General features: G+C 34.1%; 1 protein-coding gene across 2 annotated transcripts in view; it reads right to left on the bottom strand.

Annotated features, from left to right (window-relative positions):
- Positions 1-22,191, bottom strand: part of LOC145287914 (uncharacterized) — a 1,114,340-nt gene that overhangs the window by 303,574 nt on the left and 788,575 nt on the right. For both annotated transcript variants that reach the window (XM_080135863.1, XM_080135862.1), the window contains exon 10: positions 5,326-5,373. In XM_080135863.1, the coding sequence (XP_079991989.1) occupies positions 5,326-5,373 (48 nt within the window). The remainder of the gene's footprint in view (positions 1-5,325; positions 5,374-22,191) is intronic.

The raw sequence follows: 22,191 nt of genomic DNA, 5'->3' as shown, positions 1-22,191 counted from the left end.
AAAAACAAAAGGTATTTGATCATCGCATAAGAACAGAATAAAGATCTTATTAAATTCAAATAACATTGTGATTCAAGATGTTTGTGAAATGTTTTTCAGTTTGAACACTACCCCCCCCCCCGCTCCAAATAAAACACCCACAAAATTATTGGTTTGCTTATTCTTGGCAATAGACAAGACATATCACTTTGGATGATGTCACAGAAATACAATAGAAAACTCTTGAATTGTATACATTGAAATCGTACTAATCAACATTAAAAGTAAAATTATTTCCTCCATTTCATTAACGGGTATAATTGTATGCCCAAAAGCTGCACATAAAAGTATGCCTTGCAATCCATTTCCGTCATTTAATGAATTATGTTTTTGTTTACCTTTATCGATGTTTACATCTTTTTCTTGTCATTGATAAAAGAAGAGAGAACAAATTTCACTCTTATGCTTAGATATACCGTTGCCATCTATGTTCATTGCAAAGATTTCTTCATAACACACGTTTGTAGCCTATTTCATATTTCGATCATGTTATTGGATATGAGATACTTTTCCACTTGAACACCGGACAATCCCTTTACCTACACTTTCTTTTCTTTGTCATTTATTCTTACTTGATAGACTAACAGATTAGCAGATTATCATTTAGCAAACATGATTTGGCATCAACAGACAATAAGACAATTGTTCATTAGCAGTTGCTTACATTATTCATATATTTTACTGTTTATTTGTTTTTAGTACATTACATGTTACAATTTCAAACCATATGACATACTTTAAAATAATAATAATAATAATAATAATAATAATAATAATAATAATAATAATAATAACATTGCCAGGTCATGCTAAGTACATTAATTTACCTAGTTAATTTTCTTTTTTAAAAATCGATTTTCACGGGTATAGAAATATCAAAGTACAAAATGTATTAAATTTATTCAGAATGCATATATTTAACATTCTTAGCATATTGGAATATCAGATCAGCAGATTCAGGTATTTTGAACAGTATGCAACATTATGAGTCAAAAAGACAATCCCTCACGAATTGCTACATACATCATTCCTATATAAACATTGACGATTTCTTCCTTCATACATTCTATATATTACTTAAACAATATAAAATCTGTAACAAAATTTTGATTCCCAGTCACAAATGTCAATTATATTTACTTACTCATCTGTTTGCTGAAGGGGATTAATAGTAGCCAATGACTTTACCATGGAGCGGCCTGTGTTGACAGCAGCATGACATCTTGATGTGGTCACATAAGAATTTACCCTTCGGCAAGACTACTTGCGCTACCACGTATTGAGAATCCAGTCTACCTTACTATTTCACTCATAGTTGAAAAATAAAGAAGTTATCTAAAATGTTCACCGACTTTTTTGTGTCATTGTTAAGTATCTTGGAGCCAATCGGATTTGACCTTAGCATGACCAATTACATGAGTATCGATTGTATACATGGAACCAATCATGCACCTCTTGATGAAAAGTTGTCCGTGGGGTTGTTTCTCCCTGATAAGCCAGTTGTAAACTCGTTAGACATCTCCCAGTGAGAAACACCTATGAATAGCATTATTAAGTGAAGGGCAAGCATGATAACAGAAAGGTAGGATAGCTGGATTAACGCTATCCAACAGATACGTATGCTAATGCAGACCATTAACAGATCAAGCAAGGCTAACCTATCATAAAGAGAATGCTGTGTTATTAAGAAAGAGCTTGACCTGTAGGTTGATACAAGTTCTCAAGCCAAATGCGTCTTATTTAAAGCATGGGGTCACGATTAAAGACGCATGCTAGCTGAGGTGAGAAACAAACACATAAATTTTGCGGAGTTAGGTGTGATCATAAAAGGGTTGAATTTTAGCATAGACTGAGAGGTGAGAGATCTATACTTAAAAAACTGACTCATTGTACTCACTAATGACTCACTGTTGACCGGCAAAATCAAGGTGAGTACTAAGGATGTCAGTAGAAATAAATGTTGCTGAACAGACACGATAAGTTCAAAGGTAAATTTTTGTAAAAGTTTATACGTAATTTCGTCTCCATATTGCAATGTTGGATCTGTGAAATGCATAAGTATTGAAAAGATGAATAAAAGGTCAGACTTAAAAAAAAATATATTCTTTATAAAAATGAATTGTTATTCATAAGAGAAGTATTCAGTGACATTATCAATTCATAAAAGAAAAAAAATGTCCATTAATTTTTATTTTTTGATAATTTTCTCTTTAGAAATTCACATAAACTTTTTGTAATTTAAATTTTTTGTTATTTAATGGTTGAAGGAAAAATAGTCTTTCCTGACAGTCAATTTTATAGTTCATCCAAGATTGCATTTTGGTTAAGTTTGGTATAAGATCACGAAAGTTGGAGTTTTACATCCTGACTACTGATTACATATTTGTTTGTATATAATGAAAGTAAACAATGAAATATAATATTTCCAACACATACGATGTGTATCATGGCTTTATAAATGGACATTCACATTTGTGTGGGTTAGTTTTATTTATTAATTTAAACAGTTAATTTATCTGTGCTCCTCATTATAGACACGGATTCGAATTCTGTTCAGCTCCCATTTTATTTATTTTTTTATTTGTGGATTTTTTGTTCTCAGCCCTGCAGATAAGCGAGGTATTTCATTAATTTTGGTGCAAACGAGTGTCCATAAAAAACAGTGCTATACATAACATTATCTCTCTTTGATATATATATATATATATATATATCGGAAGTAAATATTTCCAAACAAAGATGTATTTATAATACACTCATTTATTAGTTTATATATATATATATATATATATATATATATATATATATATATATATAGTGGCGCCAAAAGTAAAAAAGCCTGCACTTTTCATGTTTTTCAAAAACCGCAAACATTTAAACGTTTAAACAACTTATACCTCATTTGATTCGCCTTTTATTGCTCTATAATTTTACCTGTTTATATTTGACTTTTAATTGAAGTATCCTGGTGTGCACGTCAATTTAAAAAATTAACTTCAAATCGAGAAGGCAAAAAAAACCCCAACAACTCCACAGCAACAAATGAGCTTAAAACCAGCTTAAAATATCGACCTTTTAGGCAATAAAGCATCTCTAATCGTAATTGTTGTTGTTTCAGGTTATACAACGTAACATTTAGTCCATATGCCTCAACTTTCTTTTAGTGATCGTCAGAAGCTCATTAATTTCCAGCTTTCTGGTTTATCCAATCGAGAAATTGGACGCAGATTGAAATGTGATTAGAAAACGGTACGAATGACTGTGCAAAAGCACCAAAACACCGCCAATGTTCATGATGCCCCTAAATCTGGTCATCTCTCTCTCTCTCTCTATATATATATATATATATATATGGCATAATCATGTTTATGTACTGGTTCTTGTTAAATCATCAAAGTTAAGCAAAATTGAGCCTGATCATTACTAGATGGGTGACCATTTGAGAATATCAGGCGCTGTATGTGAGAGGATATCAATATTTCTGGCAGCTCAAATTTCAGATCAAAGATTTTATTATGAAGAGTATATATATATATATATATATATGGAAGAAATAATTAATTAAAATAAAGAGGGGTGGGGGGCAAGGTAAAATGTTTTCAGTAATTCTTATCATCATTTGCTAAAAAACGAAAATAAAGAACAAAGAAAAAACTGTTAATGTAATAATCTAGTAATTATGAAAGCCAAAAAATTCTGGACGAATTCAATAAACAAAACAGTCGATTTGAGTTTTACTTTGTATTCAAATTGACTTTTGTTATTTGTACTGGGAGGAAGTTTCACATACGTTCTTGCAGTGACTTAATTCACAATACATTGTGGTCTACATTACACTGCAGAGAACCTACGGTTGATTTTATAAAATTATTTTTATATAATAGCTGGAATTAAATTTTCAAATGCAAAAACTAGCATCGTTCAACTTTGCTCTAAACAGAAACATTCATTTCGAACACGCCTCTGTCTTATCAAGAAACTACCATTGATTTTATACACTGGGCCGTTCTCCTTGTACAGTGATAAAATTTCTAAAATGCACTTGTGATGTTAGGCTATATCAGAATGTTAACTTTGGACAAAATCGGACTGTTCCTTCTTTGATCAGATTTTTTTCGATTATGGAGTTTTGATACTTATCGGGGGCCATTTTGATATAAAATCTATATAAGAACACTGCCAGACACATGAAGTTTCACATATTTGTGTGAAATTTCATAAAATGTTGACCCAGCTATATCTGAGTTCATAGAGGACGAACCCACACACACAAATTGCCTTTTATATCTAAGTAATAATATATATATATATATATATATATATTACTTATATATATGTGAAATTTAAAAAATATAGTCTTAGTCATACAGGTCTTTTCAAATGAGGAGAAGTAGTCAGGTTAGCATCTGACTTATAAAATGAGATTAAACTCAGTTTTTGTTGTTTTTTCTTTATCTCTAATGCATGCTCTGCTTCAGATTAAGTTCTTACACTCAATATTTCCTACAGAAATTGCTTTATCCTTTTCAGATTAATACTCCCTCTTATATATATATATATATATATATATATATATATATATGGGCGAGGGGGGTTAATATTTTGCCTGACTGGTACTAAATTTTGTTCCTCCTCCTTTCTCCTCCACTTTTCTTGCTTATTTATGTTAACTATTTGTTTCTTTAACCATTTTTCTTCTAGTGAAAATAGTTAAACAACCAGCTCCTATTTTCTTTAAATGAAAACAAACAAAAAATAAACAAAAACAAATTTTATGGAAAGGACATAAGACAAATGCCAATAATTTTTATCATTCAAAGGGAGATAATTCTAAGATATCATAAAAAGATGGAAACAGGGACAATTGTGTACCATCTATATATTTGTAAAGACTTATGAAGATTCAGTTATTAATAATTATACTGAATTTTATTGTATTTTGGAATTATAATGAAAAGAAAATTTTCTAAAATGTAAAATAGAGGAGGTAATAATTTTTTTATATAGAGACTACCCATATTTAATTTATATTAAAAGAATATATTGATTTAATGTTGTTATAAGCAGAGATCATAGAGAGATACGAGTTGTATTAAAGTAGATATTAAAATACATATTGAACCAGCATGGTTTTTAAGTATATTTATCTTAGTATAGCTTTAAAAAATCTCCTACCTGGCAGGTAATTCATTATTATTATTACTAGAATTAGCGACATGTTTATTTTAAATCTATTAAATTAATTTGAAAAATGGAAAGAAAAATGTTTGTTTCAATATACTTTACCTTGTTCCTTTCTGTATCTGGGTCATAGGTGCCTTCCCATGTAGAGACCTAAAATCAAAAAAAAAATATAGACACATTTAGATATGGTACTGACAAACTAGGGTGAACGTTTTAAGTAGACAATAATCATTAATGAATTCAACAGTACGATCTGTAAATTATATATACAGATATATATATATATATATATATATATATATATATATATATATATATATATATATAATGAAATATATTCATACTAGTGGGGGAGGGGGCGGCTTTGCCCGAGCGTAAAATACACTTAAATATTATATTTTAATTTGTCCAGATTTCGTATATATTATTGTAGAGTAATGATTTCCAAAATAAAAATAAAAGTATTTAGGTGCCATCGGCTAGAATCGAAACTGCAGCATTCCAAACTAGTGATGTTACCACTGTACCAATGTGACAAGTATATAAACCGATTAAAAATTAAAAATAAACTAAGATGAATGTACAAAATGTTTAACGATTTTTTCTTAAAACTAAGATGAATGTACAAAATGTTAAACTAAGATGAATGTACAAAATGTTTAACGATTTTTTCAATTTTGACCCATTGAGACTAAAGACTCATAAAAAAATTGGTCCGTAAAAAAATCCAATCATTTGAGGCCCCTAGCACCACTCTGCGACTTTTAGTTTCAGCAGAGATATAGTTTGAAAATATGGAGACAGACAAACAGACAGACATGTAGCCGTTTATATATTAGATATATTAAAATAAACTTTTTCAATTTTATATTTAAAAATAAATATTAATAACACAAAGTTCATTTTGATAGCTCAATAGTGCACTACTAGAGCTATATATACTTTTTATATTATACTGCTTCACTCATTTTTATGCTCATCCAAATAAAAAAAAGGTTCGGTTTATTTACTATACAAACGTACAATTGCTTCGTCCTGTACTGATATTTTTATACATAGTTCTCAGCATATATATTTTTATTTTTATTTCAGTACAAGCGGTTCATCAGTGCTAAGAATATACATAAACATAAAACAACAAAAAAATCACATTGATACAGGGATATTCCCTCTTCTCAGACAGTCTGATGCATTTATAATCTGGAAAGTTTTTTTGTGTCCTTTACAGCCTAGCATTATATATATATATATATATATATATATATAGTTTAGGGGGTTCTGGAAGAGGTAGCACCTTTGTAGCTCGGCTGCTGCATCCTCCGGGGGTGGATGAATGTCACTGGGCTATCTCCCAATCTTTCCCGTGTGGTTCCATGTTGCCAGATCCTAGTTCCTTGCTTCAGCAGGCAAGCTAAACCGTGTGAGGAGGCGCTATTGCCTTGTGGTTAGCTGTTGGCTCAGCGAAGGCCAGGGGAAACAGCCCCTATAGAAAATTTGGAGTGTAGCCCCGCAGGCAGATCAGTGTGGCACTTCCAACTGTTTAGTGGCTAATGCAGTCAAGCTGCTCCCAAACGTACTGGTCCCACCATTCCTCTGGAGTACATCATTGAGATCAGAGTGGGGATATTGATGCTTAAGCAACTCAACTTTTCCATACCAAAGCCTAGGTTTGTGTCCTGGAGAAACAACTCCAGCTACACAGAATCATAAACGTGTGTAATGTGTCATACCAGAAGACACATTTTCTCTGATATAAACAATTCATTTTCGAATTTAAATGAAATTAACAAAACTATCTAAGCAGTTTGTTTTCGGTTTCATTAAAAAATTCAATTAACCAGCTGAAGAAACAACAATGACACAGAAGATTGGATAAAATCTATTATTTTCAACAGGGAAATCTACAAAGAGAAATGGAAACACACACACAATAATGCCACGGAAAACAAACAATATTCTAGCAGGGAATGATTTAAGTTATTAGGAATAAATTGAATGCAAAAAATGTACTTCTTTTTAACAGAGAGCATTGCATATTACTTAGAAACCCATATTTCTACACTCAAAGAAGGGAATATTTGTCTATTTGGTTTGACAGGAGTTGGAATTAGAACAATTTCTCGTTACTAAGGTGAAAGTCTCAATCACTGTTGCTTTTAGAGATGAGACGACTATGGTTTCTGTCATGCAAATATTAGAATATTTAACAAAGTTACTTTAAAAACCAACTTGAATTCCTGGTTTAAACATATATTTAAAACATTTGAAATGAGGACGATAGATAGATAGATAGATAGATAGATAGATAGATAGATAGATAGATATATAGAGTTAGAGGTTGAGGAGATATGTTAAAGAAAAGAAGAGGGACAATATTGAGTTAAAGAAGAGAGGAAGATGAGTTAAAAAAGAGAGGAAGACGAGTTAAAAAAGAGAGGAAGATGAGTTAAAAAAGAGAGGAAGACGAGTTAAAAAAGAGAGGAAGACGAGTTAAAAAAGAGAGGAAGATGAGTTAAAAAAGAGAGGAAGACGAGTTAAAAAAGAGAGGAAGACGAGTTAAAAAAGAGAGGAAGACGAGTTAAAAAAGAGAGGAAGACGAGTTAAAAAAGAGAGGAAGACGAGTTAAAAAAGAGAGGAAGACGAGTTAAAAAAGAGAGGAAGACGAGTTAAAAAAAATAGGAAGACGAGTTAAAAAAGAGAGGAAGACGAGTTAAAAAAGAGAGGAAGACGAGTTAAAAAAGAGAGGAAGACGAGTTAAAAAAGAGAGGAAGATGAGTTAAAAAAGAGAGGAAGACGAGTTAAAAAAGAGAGGAAGACGAGTTAAAAAAGAGAGGAAGACGAGTTAAAAAAGAGAGAAAGACGAGTTAAAAAAGAGAGAAAGACGAGTTAAAAAAGAGAGGAAGACGAGTTAAAAAAGAGAGGAAGACGAGTTAAAAAAGAGAGGAAGACGAGTTAAAAAAGAGAGGAAGACGAGTTAAAAAAGAGAGGAAGACGAGTTAAAAAAGAGAGGAAGACGAGTTAAAAAAGAGAGGAAGACGAGTTAAAAAAAATAGGAAGACGAGTTAAAAAAGAGAGGAAGACGAGTTAAAAAAGAGAGGAAGACGAGTTAAAAAAGAGAGGAAGACGAGTTAAAAAAGAGAGGAAGACGAGTTAAAAAAGAGAGGAAGACGAGTTAAAAAAGAGAGGAAGACGAGTTAAAAAAGAGAGGAAGACGAGTTAAAAAAGAGAGGAAGACGAGTTAAAAAAGAGAGGAAGATGAGTTAAAAAAGAGAGGAAGACGAGTTAAAAAAGAGAGGAAGACGAGTTAAAAAAATAGGAAGACGAGTTAAAAAAAGAGAGGAAGACGAGTTAAAAAAGAGAGGAAGACGAGTTAAAAAAGAGAGGAAGACGAGTTAAAAAAGAGAGGAAGACGAGTTAAAAAAAATAGGAAGACGAGTTAAAAAAGAGAGGAAGACGAGTTAAAAAAATAGGAAGACGAGTTAAAAAAGAGAGGAAGACGAGTTTAAAAAAATAGGAAGATGAGTTAAAAAAAATAGGAAGACGAGTTAAAAAAGAGAGGAAGACGAGTTAAAAAAGAGAGGAAGATGAGTTAAAAAAGAGAGGAAGACGAGTTAAAAAAGAGAGGAAGACGAGTTAAAAAAGAGAGGAAGACGAGTTAAAAAAATAGGAAGACGAGTTAAAAAAAGAGAGGAAGACGAGTTAAAAAAGAGAGGAAGACGAGTTAAAAAAGAGAGGAAGATGAGTTAAAAAAGAGAGGAAGACGAGTTAAAAAAGAGAGGAAGACGAGTTAAAAAAGAGAGGAAGACGAGTTAAAAAAGAGAGGAAGACGAGTTAAAAAAGAGAGGAAGACGAGTTAAAAAAGAGAGGAAGACGAGTTAAAAAAGAGAGGAAGACGAGTTAAAAAAAATAGGAAGACGAGTTAAAAAAGAGAGGAAGACGAGTTAAAAAAGAGAGGAAGACGAGTTAAAAAAGAGAGGAAGACGAGTTAAAAAAGAGAGGAAGACGAGTTAAAAAAGAGAGGAAGACGAGTTAAAAAAGAGAGGAAGACGAGTTAAAAAAGAGAGGAAGACGAGTTAAAAAAGAGAGGAAGACGAGTTAAAAAAGAGAGGAAGACGAGTTAAAAAAGAGAGGAAGACGAGTTAAAAAAGAGAGGAAGATGAGTTAAAAAAGAGAGGAAGACGAGTTAAAAAAGAGAGGAAGACGAGTTAAAAAAATAGGAAGACGAGTTAAAAAAAGAGAGGAAGACGAGTTAAAAAAGAGAGGAAGACGAGTTAAAAAAGAGAGGAAGATGAGTTAAAAAAGAGAGGAAGACGAGTTAAAAAAGAGAGGAAGACGAGTTAAAAAAGAGAGGAAGACGAGTTAAAAAAGAGAGGAAGACGAGTTAAAAAAGAGAGGAAGACGAGTTAAAAAAGAGAGGAAGACGAGTTAAAAAAGAGAGGAAGACGAGTTAAAAAAGAGAGGAAGACGAGTTACAAAAGAGAGGAAGACGAGTTAAAAAAAATAGGAAGACGAGTTAAAAAAAATAGGAAGACGAGTTAAAAAAAATAGGAAGACGAGTTAAAAAAAATAGGAAGACGAGTTAAAAAAGAGAGGAAGATGAGTTAAAAAAGAGAGGAAGACGAGTTACAAAAGAGAGGAAGACGAGTTAAAAAAGAGAGGAAGACGAGTTAAAAAAGAGAGGAAGACGAGTTAAAAAAGAGAGGAAGACGAGTTAAAAAAGAGAGGAAGACGAGTTACAAAAGAGAGGAAGACGAGTTAAAAAAGAGAGGAAGACGAGTTAAAAAAAATAGGAAGACGAGTTAAAAAAAATAGGAAGACGAGTTAAAAAAAATAGGAAGACGAGTTAAAAAAGAGAGGAAGATGAGTTAAAAAAGAGAGGAAGACGAGTTAAAAAAAATAGGAAGACGAGTTAAAAAAGAGAGGAAGATGAGTTAAAAAAGAGAGGAAGACGAGTTAAAAAAAGAGAGGAAGACGAGTTAAAAAAGAGAGGAAGACGAGTTACAAAAGAGAGGAAGACGAGTTAAAAAAGAGAGGAAGACGAGTTAAAAAAAATAGGAAGACGAGTTAAAAAAAATAGGAAGACGAGTTAAAAAAAGAGAGGAAGACGAGTTAAAAAAGAGATGAAGATGAGTTAAAAAAGAGAGGAAGACGAGTTAAAAAAGAGAGGAAGACGAGTTAAAAAAGAGAGGAAGACGAGTTAAAAAAAGAGAGGAAGACGAGTTAAAAAAGAGAGGAAGACGAGTTAAAAAAGAGAGGAAGACGAGTTAAAAAAGAGAGGAAGATGAGTTAAAAAAGAGAGGAAGACGAGTTAAAAAAGAGAGGAAGACGAGTTAAAAAAAATAGGAAGACGAGTTAAAACAAATAGGAAGACGAGTTAAAAAAAATAGGAAGACGAGTTAAAAAAAGAGAGGAAGACGAGTTTAAAAAGAGAGGAAGACGAGTTAAAAAAGAGAGGAAGACGAGTTAAAAAAGAGAGGAAGACGAGTTAAAAAAAATAGGAAGACGAGTTAAAAAAAATAGGAAGACGAGTTAAAAAAAATAGGAAGACGAGTTAAAAAAAGAGAGGAAGACGAGTTAAAAAAGAGAGGAAGACGAGTTAAAAAAGAGAGGAAGACGAGTTAAAAAAGAGAGGAAGATGAGTTAAAAAAGAGAGGAAGACGAGTTAAAAAAGAGAGGAAGACGAGTTAAAAAAGAGAGGAAGACGAGTTAAAAAAGAGAGGAAGACGAGTTAAAAAAGAGAGGAAGACGAGTTAAAAAAGAGAGGAAGACGAGTTAAAAAAGAGAGGAAGATGAGTTAAAAAAGAGAGGAAGACGAGTTAAAAAAGAGAGGAAGACGAGTTAAAAAAGAGAGGAAGACGAGTTAAAAAAAATAGGAAGACAAGTTAAAAAAAGAGAGGAAGACGAGTTAAAAAAGAGAGGAAGACGAGTTAAAAAAGAGAGGAAGATGAGTTAAAAAAGAGAGGAAGACGAGTTAAAAAAGAGAGGAAGACGAGTTAAAAAAGAGAGGAAGACGAGTTAAAAAAGAGAGGAAGACGAGTTAAAAAAGAGAGGAAGACGAGTTACAAAAGAGAGGAAGACGAGTTACAAAAGAGAGGAAGACGAGTTAAAAAAAATAGGAAGACGAGTTAAAAAAAATAGGAAGACGAGTTAAAAAAAATAGGAAGACGAGTTAAAAAAGAGAGGAAGATGAGTTAAAAAAGAGAGGAAGACGAGTTACAAAAGAGAGGAAGACGAGTTAAAAAAGAGAGGAAGACGAGTTAAAAAAAATAGGAAGACGAGTTAAAAAAAGAGAGGAAGACGAGTTAAAAAAGAGAGGAAGACGAGTTAAAAAAAGAGAGGAAGACGAGTTAAAAAAGAGAGGAAGACGAGTTAAAAAAGAGAGGAAGACGAGTTAAAAAAGAGAGGAAGACGAGTTAAAAAAGAGAGGAAGACGAGTTAAAAAAAGAGAGGAAGACGAGTTAAAAAAGAGAGGAAGACGAGTTAAAAAAGAGAGGAAGACGAGTTAAAAAAGAGAGGAAGACGAGTTAAAAAAGAGAGGAAGGCGAGTTAAAAAAAGAGAGGAAGACGAGTTAAAAAAGAGAGGAAGACGAGTTAAAAAAAGAGAGGAAGACGAGTTAAAAAAGAGAGGAAGATGAGTTAAAAAAGAGAGGAAGACGAGTTAAAAAAGAGAGGAAGACGAGTTAAAAAAGAGAGGAAGACGAGTTAAAAAAGAGAGGAAGACGAGTTAAAAAAAGAGAGGAAGACGAGTTAAAAAAAGAGAGGAAGACGAGTTAAAAAAGAGAGGAAGATGAGTTAAAAAAGAGAGGAAGACGAGTTAAAAAAGAGAGGAAGATGAGTTAAAAAAGAGAGGAAGACGAGTTAAAAAAGAGAGGAAGACGAGTTAAAAAAGAGAGGAAGACGAGTTAAAAAAAGAGAGGAAGACGAGTTAAAAAAGAGAGGAAGACGAGTTAAAAAAGAGAGGAAGACGAGTTAAAAAAGAGAGGAAGACGAGTTAAAAAAAATAGGAAGACGAGTTAAAAAAGAGAGGAAGACGAGTTAAAAAAAATAGGAAGACGAGTTAAAAAAGAGAGGAAGACGAGTTAAAAAAAGAGAGGAAGACGAGTTAAAAAAGAGAGGAAGATGAGTTAAAAAAGAGAGGAAGACGAGTTAAAAAAAAGAGGAAGACGAGTTAAAAAAGAGAGGAAGACGAGTTAAAAAAAGAGAGGAAGACGAGTTAAAAAAGAGAGGAAGACGAGTTAAAAAAGAGAGGAAGACGAGTTAAAAAAGAGAGGAAGACGAGTTAAAAAAAATAGGAAGACGAGTTAAAAAAAATAGGAAGACGAGTTAAAAAAAATAGGAAGACGAGTTAAAAAAAGAGAGGAAGACGAGTTAAAAAAGAGAGGAAGACGAGTTAAAAAAAGAGAGGAAGACGAGTTAAAAAAGAGAGGAAGACGAGTTAAAAAAGAGAGGAAGACGAGTTAAAAAAGAGAGGAAGACGAGTTAAAAAAGAGAGGAAGACGAGTTAAAAAAAGAGAGGAAGACGAGTTAAAAAAGAGAGGAAGACGAGTTAAAAAAGAGGAGAGGGGTTAAAGAAGAGAGATAGAGACGTTAAAGAAGAGAGGGGCTAAAAAAGAGAAAAAGAAAGGTTAAAAAAAGAGAAGGAGAAAGGTTTAAAAAGAGAAGGAGAAAGGTTTAAAAAGAGAAGGAGAAAGGTTTAAAAAGAGAAGGAGAAAGGTTTAAAAAGAGAAGGAGAAAGGTTTAAAAAGAGAAGGAGAAAGGTTAATAAAGAGAAGGAGAAAGGTTAATAAAGAGAAGGAGAAAGGTTAATAAAGAGGAGGCGAAAGGTTAAAAAAGAGAAGGCGAAAGGTTAATAAAGAGAAGGCGAAAGGTTAAAAAAGAGAAGGCGAAAGGTTAATAAAGAGAAGGCGAAAGGTTAATAAAGAGAAGGCGAAAGGTTAATAAAGAGAAGGAGAAAGGTTTAAAAAGAGGAGGCGAAAGGTTAAAAAAGAGAAGGCGAAAGGTTAATAAAGAGAAGGCGAAAGGTTAATAAAGAGAAGGCGAAAGGTTAATAAAGAGAAGGCGAAAGGTTAATAAAGAGAAGGAGAAAGGTTAAAAAAGAGGAGGCGAAAGGTTAATAAAGAGAAGGCGAAAGGTTAATAAAGAGAAGGCGAAAGGTTAAAAAAGAGGAGGCGAAAGGTTAAAAAAGAGGAGGCAAAAGGTTAAAAAAGAGGAGGCAAAAGGTTAAAAAAGAGGAGGCAAAAGGTTAAAAAAGAGGAGGCAAAAGGTTAAAAAAGAGGAGGCAAAAGGTTAAAAAAGAGGAGGCAAAAGGTTAAAAAAGAGAAGGCAAAAAGTTAAAAAAGAGGAGGCAAAAGGTTAAAAAAGAGGAGGCGAAAGGTTAATAAAGAGAAGGCGAAAGGTTAATAAAGAGAAGGCGAAAGGTTAAAAAAGGGTGAGAGATACAGGTTAAAAAAGAAAGGTTAAAAAAGAGAAGGAGAAAGGTTAAAAAAGAGTGAGAGATACAGGTTAAAGAAGAGAAAGAGAGGTTAAAAAAGAGAGAGGAAGAAGCTAAAATAGAGACAGAGAGAAAGAGTCAACATTGAAAAAGAGAAGGAGAGAAGATTAAAAACGGGAGAGAGATAGAAGATTTAAGGAGAGAGAGAGAGCAAGGGACAACAATATTAACAAAGAGAGGGAGACAATATTAGCAGAGATAAGGTGAAAAAGAAAGTGAAGAATGAGAAAAGGGGAGGGACAAAAATGAAATTAAAGAGAGAGCAAGCAACAGGATTGGAGAATAAAAGACAAGATTGAGGAGAGAGAGAGAGACAGACAGACAGACAGACAGACAGACAGAGAGAAAGAGAGAAGGCCAAAGAGAAGGGTGAAAGAGACGTAAATATTGAGAGAAAGGGAGAGTCAAAAATGGAGGAAGAGAGAAAGGGATGTAACCTAACAAATTGATTTGTTAATCATGTTGGCAGGTGGCAGATGAAAAACCAACTTCTTGAAATTAATCACCTAAGACTAATTTGCCAGTCATTAAATGTCTGATTCTTGTAGCCATCCTCATCCTCATTAGTTTTGTGCTAATCATGACGACTTGCTACTTCACATCAAGTTGACATCAACAAAAAACAGATGTGACAACCAAAAATGCAAACACAAAAAATTCAAAAACCTTATGACACAAAAACATAAATTATTACAGTTTTCATAATTAAGATCGAGTTATGAAAAGAAAGAATGTAAAAACTTGCAGCTATTAGTGAAAATTTTGAGAAGAGAATGAAATTTTAGTCAGATTAAAAAGAGTAATTCTATTAAATAATTTATTCAATCTTGAGGACTAGGTCCCATCTTCTTCTATATATATAAAAGCGAAAATGTGTGTATGTATGTTCGCTTTTTGTGTATGTCCAAGAAAGGCTTTTTTCAGAGAAGCGGTCGGTCGGCTCGCAACTTCTTAAAACTTTTTATATCACATAGAAAATAAAAATAAAAAAGGCGTTCCCGCAGTAAATGAAATACTATCCCACAGTCAAAGTTGACCTCATTAAGTCATTAAAACGTGCACCTGCCAAATCTAAGTAATTAAATAAATTCAAACGTGTTTCTGTTAGTATCTATCAGTGGCCCAATGGTTAACGTCGCACATTTTTTTTTTCACACTTTAATTTCCAACTTCACCTCAAGGATTTGGGTTCGATCCTCATACTCACCTACCAAAACTTTTTTTTTATTTTAACCCCCCCCCCACCTCAGAGTTTTGATTTACCCAAAACCACACACACCTCCAAACACCCGGGCAATGCCGTGTACCCCTCGCTAGTCTTCTATAAATATAAAAGCGAAAATGTGTGTATGTATGTATGTATGTGTGTTTGTATGTCTCGCAAAAACTTTCCACATGGGTCACGGATTTTCGGCAGACCGGTATCATTTTAAACTTCCAACCTTCGCCCGACAAATATCGAAAAATTGGCCAAAAACGTTAATTTTTTCACTCTGAAATCACTTTTCTACTGGGGGGGAGGGGTCAGCAAAAACCCTCCTCTCATGACGAATTCGCTTCTACGCATGCATCATACGACGTCCTAACCTGATTTACCTTAAATATTTGAAAAACTGACACAATTTCGGCAACGTCGTCTTAGTTCAGTTGCTTAGAGCGCGGCCTCATTATCTAAACATTTTGGGTTCGAATCGTGGTGTGAGATGTCTTTTTTTTTATTTTTTAAATTTTAATATTGAAACAGGGTTATTTAAGCCATTTTTCACGCATTTTTCAGATGTTTTAACGTTCGTTTTTCTGTTTTAGGTTTTCATTAACACCCCCCACCCCCGCCCGACCACACACACTCAAAAACACCCGGGCAACGCCGGGTACCCCCGAAGCCATTTTTCACATGTTTTTTTTGGGGGGAGGTTTATTTTTCAGATTTTTTAAAGGAGTTTTAACGTTCGTTTTTCTGTTTTCTTTTTTCGTTTTTCCGATTTTTACATTTAACATCGTTCTTTTGCCTTACGTTAGTTTTTTTTTGTGTTTTTTTTTAAATATTTACTTTGCTTATTCTTATGGTTTGATTAACACCCCTCACCCCCGCCCGAGCACAAACACCTCCAAACACCCGGGCAATGCCGGGTACCCCCGCTAGTATAATCTATAAATCTCTCTTGTCTGTTTAAATGTATGTATGTTTGCCTTAAACTTTCCACAGAGGCGACAGATTTTCACGAGATCGGTATCATTTTGAAGCTCGATCCTTCGGATAACAAATATCAAAAACCTGGCTAAAAACATTAATTCTTTCATTCTCAACTGAGCACTTTTCTACAGGAAGAGGTCGCTTTTTTTGCTGATATTTTCAAACTTCATCGTCTTCTTTTCGATTGACTAGCCTTAATTTAAACCTACGTCACATCCGGTTTGGCGATGGATGCAAGAACACAGACGTCACTTTTTTTCACATTCTTTTCCTTCTTTGCGGTATGGGTTTGAGCCTGCTTGCCTACTACCAAATTTTTTTTTTTTTTTGCTCAATACACACCTCCAAACACCCAGGCAATGCCGGGCCCCGAGGCTAGTTATAATCTATATATATAAAAGCGAAAATGTATGTATGTATGTATGTATGTGTGTATGTTTGGATGTCTGCTAAAAACTTTCGACCGATGCGACGAAAATTCATTAATTTTTCACCTTGAAATCGACAATTTTCGAGGGGGGGCAACAAAACGGTCCTCTTGTGACAATGACCGATTCTACGCATGCGTCAGATGACGTTGTGACCTGATTTACTTTAAATAATTTATTATACATTGAAGTGAAGAATGATAGTCAAATAAAGGTTAGACACTCCTCTACTCAACCATACTTGTCTACATCTGTTTGTTTTTCTTTTTTAATTCATCTTTTCCGGTCTTCCTCCGCATTGTTTTTGGCTTAAAAAAAAATATATATATATATATATTTCTTTACCAACAATGCTTCAAGCAAACTACTACCTACTCTTATATATATATATATATATATATATATATATATATATATATATATATATATATACACACATACATATATATATATATATATATATATATATATATATATATACACACATATATATATACATGCACCCACACACATATATATATACATATACACATACACATATGTATATATATATATATGCCATAATCACCCATATATAATAGCTCAGATTTTTTAAATGACAATTTTATGTGAATATTGATAATCATTCAGTACTTGTTTGTTTGCTGATGTATTTCCATGGGCAAAATGTGGGAAACAGTATGCAGCCGTCCTGCAATTCTTCCAACATCCTCATCTGCCAACCTCAAGTCAGACAGTGCTTTTTCTTTTCTCTCACCGATTTTTAAATAATCACATTTCGCAAAGCAGATAACAATGTCAGCTGTTCTCAAGTGCATTACTTCCCAACCTTTTAAAAATAAAGCTATGAAATAGAAAGATCAAGATAAGAGACCAGCCAAGATAATCTTGACAGAGAACTCTTCCCACTTCTGCTCACTTCAAGAAGGGGGATGAGGGGATCAACTGAAAAGTAATATTATTCTGAAGTAAAAGAGATTCAGTACACATTTGATTTTGTCATCAGGCAAGATGAAACAAAGACAAAACAAACACACTTGAAGAGTGTAGATTTCCTCCACCACCTGATTTGAGAATTGGCAAACAATATCATGTTTATTGAAAATTTTTAACGGTATCTTTTGTTTATTAAATTATTAGGTGAAAATACAGAATAGTTAAAAAGCACTCTACTCTCCCAATGTTAAGAATGGCTTTCTAAATAATAATTTTATTATTTCAGCAAGGTTTGTAAACTGCACAAGTAACTTTTTCATCGAAATTACTTTGCAATGACTGCTTTCAATTATAATTATGTTTTTCCCTTAATTTTTAACTGTTTACTGGCGTTTTAAACATTGGCCACCGTTTTCGGTAAAAAAAAAACAAACTTTTGGCCAGCATTTTCACAAAAAAAAAAACAAAAAAAAAACACAAACACATACAAAAAAAACAAAAAACAACTAAAAACAAAGTTTTCAGTTGGCACCTTCAGGCTGTTTACATAACCCCCCTGAAATATGCCAATGATAACATGCTCCCTATTCTGCATAAGTACCCTTTTTTTTCACATTTTTGCCTTATTGATGCCACCAATCCCCACAACTATCACAATTGTTGCTCACTCATCCACTATCTTAAAATGTGGTTCCCATGTGTTCTGGCTGGTCTACTTCTCTTAAATGCACACATGTCAGGAGAAGCCTGAATTCATGGATGGAGGTAGAGGATCGCAGACATCTTTATATCTACACCTCACTCATCATCAGGTGAGGTAGTCTATGAAAAGAAAAAGCCGTCACGTGCAGATAAGAAGGATGATTCACCATCGTCACGTGTGATGCCCATTCATACTTATTCTCATTCCTGGGGTTCTACATTATCCCCAGCTCCCTCAACGTAAACCAACAAAATTATTCCCAAAATTATTTTCTTTTAGCAAAATGTCTTCCAAAATGTAATGGATGTAGGTTATCAGTTGAGAGAGACGTCGATTTTAATCAAACTGGGAATAACTTAAACAAGAAATGCTTCCATGTGTTGAAATAAGATACACAGATGTCCTACGGAAATGCATGGGTGTGTAGATAAATGCCGGAGAAGGTATGGTCATATGAGGTTGCATATGCCCCATGCTTGAAGAGGCAGAGCTATATGAGGTTTGTGTAGATGTAGGCTGGGAGAAACATATTCACATGGATTTTGCATAGGCACAAGCCAAAACATGTATACCCACATAGACGTGGCATAGGCATATACTAAAATATGCATAGGCACATGGCTTTCATATAGACGCTTACCAGAAGAGGCACAGTTACATGGGTTTTGAATAGATGTATGGAAGAAGCTTAGCCACATGAAGTTTTGTTGGCAACACACGAGAAGAGATTTCTGAATTTTTGAGATGAGGATTGGTTATTCATATTAGTTGGATTCATTGGACTACTGTTCTCATCTTGAGTGTGATTTTCACAATGTTTTGTCCGATTTAACTTCCGTCCTTCTTCAGTGTATCTTGTTGAACTCCGGAATGTTTCTGTTAAACTCGGGAATTTGAATGGAATTTCGAACGGAATCCTTTATTTACTTCACGGGGGCAGCATGCTCTTGTTCTATCAGCCATCACTGAATAGAGGTCCTAAGTAATTTGCAATTGTATTTTTCGATTACCCACTCTGAGAATTGAACCTTCAACTTTCAGGTGAATATCACTTTTACACTTGATTTTTCCAAGTACTCTAACCACTACGTTATGGGTCCTTGTCCACAAAGGGTTTGAGTACTTGGAAAAATCAATTGTAAAAATGATAGTCACCAGAAGGTTGAAGGTTCAATTCTCAGAGTGGGTGATCGAAAAATACAATTGCAAATTACTTAGGACATCTATTCAGTGATGGCTGGTGAAACAAGAGCATGCTGCCCCCATGAATATATACCGTTCACTGGACAAAACAGGGGAGGGTAGAGTGGTAGCCCTCGATATATCTAAGGCTTTTGATAGGGTATGGCACAATGGTCTTCTAAGGAAAATTAGATCATATGGTATCACTGGAAGAATACATAATATAATTAAATCCTTCTTAAGTAAGAGAAAAATCCAAGTTGTCCTCGACGGTTGTATATCTAAACAATATGATATAAATGCGGGAGTACCTCAGGAGTCTATCCTTGGACCTTTATTATTCCTGATATTCATAAATGAGCTCCCTGATAAAATTGTTTCGGAGATGGGTATATTTGCTGATGACACCACTCTTTATAACAGGCATGAGGGGAAAACAAATGAACACATATCTAAGGAAATGGCAGAAACACTAGAGGATGACTTCCTATCTGTAGTGGAATGGGGACAAAAATGGATGGTCACATTCAATGCTGCCAAGACTACGCTTGTTTCCTTCAATAATTACAATAAAGCTTCTCTACCACCAATAACAATGGCCAAGAACACATTACCTGAAAGTACGTCCTTTAAGCTCCTCAGCCTAACGTTTACAGGGAATATGAACTGGTATAGATACATTGAGAGCATTGCCAAGGCTGCTGCAAAGAAGGTGGGCTCTCTCTACCGTGCTAGAAAATACCTACGCCTGAAAGTATCCTGTACCTCTATAAGGCAACCATTCGCCCATGTATGGAGTACTGTTGTCACATTTGGGCTGGTGCATCTGCTGCTTGTCTTTCACTCCTGGACAGGGTTCAAAAGAGAGTCGCCAACCTGATAGGTCCTGAACTGTCATCTAAGCTTCAGCCTCTGTCCCACCGATGAAATGTTGCATCCCTCTGCCTGTTCTACAAGTACTTTAATGGTGCGTGCTCTGACGACCTACAAGCACTTGTACCCCCTCGACGTGACTACCCCCGACAAACCCGACAAGCAGCTAAATCCCACCCCTTCACAGTAGAAATCGCTAGGTGTAAGAAAGCCTTTTACTCCAATAGTTTCTTCCCCAGAACTGCTAGACTTTGGAATTCCCTTCCGGGATTCTGCTTTCCAAACTGTACTGACATGCAGAAGTTCAAGTGTAATGTGAACAAACATCTTCCTACTCACCCCCCTTCATAATATCCCTGCAACTTATGTCCCCGATAGTAGCCCCCTACTTCAAAGTGGCACTATGCCTTGTTTGGAGTGAAAATTGATAAAAAAAAAAAAAAAAAGTAAATAAAGGGTTCCGTTTTAAATTCCGCCCAAATTCCTGATTCTGACAGAAACATTCCCAACAAGATACACCTGAAGAAGGTCGGAAGTTACATCAATCGAAACGTGAAAATACGACGTTGTAAAATACGACTTTTATGTGTGGAGAAAGTGACCTGCGAATATTTAATTATACAGCTTAATACAGAACAAAACAGACTAAAAAGGACATCTTAGAGTAATAATAAAGAAAATTTATGTTTGTTGTATGATTTATCGTAATTTGTTCAGATCAATATATTCCTCCTACTGTTCGTCTCTTCAAATGGAAAGAATAGAAAAGAACTGTAAATAAACAGTCCTTGTAAGACGTAAACACTGTTGTTGTTATTCAATGATATTTTTTTAAGTGAATGCGACACATTATGACGTCAGTCCACATCCGGTGGGATATAGAAAATTACATCTCAGATTACCAAACTTATATAAGACTTGCAGAACTACATGTCATTGCCAAAAGAAGAATGGATAACAAAATAGAATGATTAAAAAAATCTGAAATTCCTCACTCTCTCTTTCTGACTACCCAACCCTCCACTCTCTCTATGGTATCTCTCTATCTCTTACTGGCAACTGATTCAATAGAAAGGAAGTAAGAAAAAGTTAACTGGCTTATTGATTCCTCAAATAACCATCAATTATAATTAACCATTCTAATTAACCAATCACTAATTCAAATCACTTTTCTAGCATTAATTAGATTTTGAGGAACTATTAGCGATGATAATTTTATGTATTTTAAGTTTGCATATTGTTTTTGATACCAATAAGAATGACAAAAACTTATATATTTTACCTTCTCTCTGCCACCTGCATTAATTAGTTTCTTAGTGAATCCAATAGAATGAATATTACAGCATTTATGCTTACAATAACCATGCCAAGGTCACACTAAATCTGATGATGTAAACTGAAGTGTGTCTTGTGTAGTAACTGACTTTTAATCAGACACTACACACAAACACAAGGTTTCTACCATCTTCTACAATATAAATATCACCTGTCTGTTTAAATGTATGTATGAATGTATGTTTGTATGTCTGCCTAAAACTTTCGACAGAGGGGACAGATTTTCACAAGATCAGTATCATTTTGAAGCTCGACCCTTTGGACGACAAATATAAAAACATTGGCCAAATACATTAATTCCTTCACTCTCAACTGGCCACTTTTCTACAAGGAGAGGTCGCTTTTTTTGCTGACATTTTAGCAAATCATCTTCTTTTCGATTGACTACATTTAATTTCAACGTTCCGAACTTCCGATTGGACAATGGAGACATCGGCTAAGACGTCACTTTTTTTTTCCACGTTCTTTTCCTCTTTTGCAGTACGGGTTAGAGCCTCCTGCCTACTACCACTTTTTGTTTTTTGCTCAACACACACCTCCAAACACCTGGGTAATGCCGGGCACCCAGGCTAGTTAATTTATAACACTGTTTTGTGTGTAAACAGGAAACCACTTTTCTCAATCCATTTTGAACACTTAAATGTGAGTATGCATAAAAAATTGGTCATTTCATTCTTTTATTAGAAAAGTTTTTGTCAGAGCTATTTTTTTAGGGAAATTCCTCCAGACAAAATGTGATGCCGCTTGATGTAAGAAACTAACAAGAATGAAAGCTGATTATCGCAAAGACAGCAGATATCTTAGACCTGAAGAGCCCAAGTTTATA

This window comes from Euprymna scolopes, chromosome 11, assembly GCF_053919585.1.
Source record: "Euprymna scolopes isolate OS-2025 chromosome 11, ASM5391958v1, whole genome shotgun sequence".
Classification (NCBI taxonomy): domain Eukaryota; kingdom Metazoa; phylum Mollusca; class Cephalopoda; order Sepiida; family Sepiolidae; genus Euprymna; species Euprymna scolopes.
The sequence above is the reverse complement of the archived record's forward strand: the minus strand, read 5'-3'. Positions and strand labels throughout refer to the sequence as shown.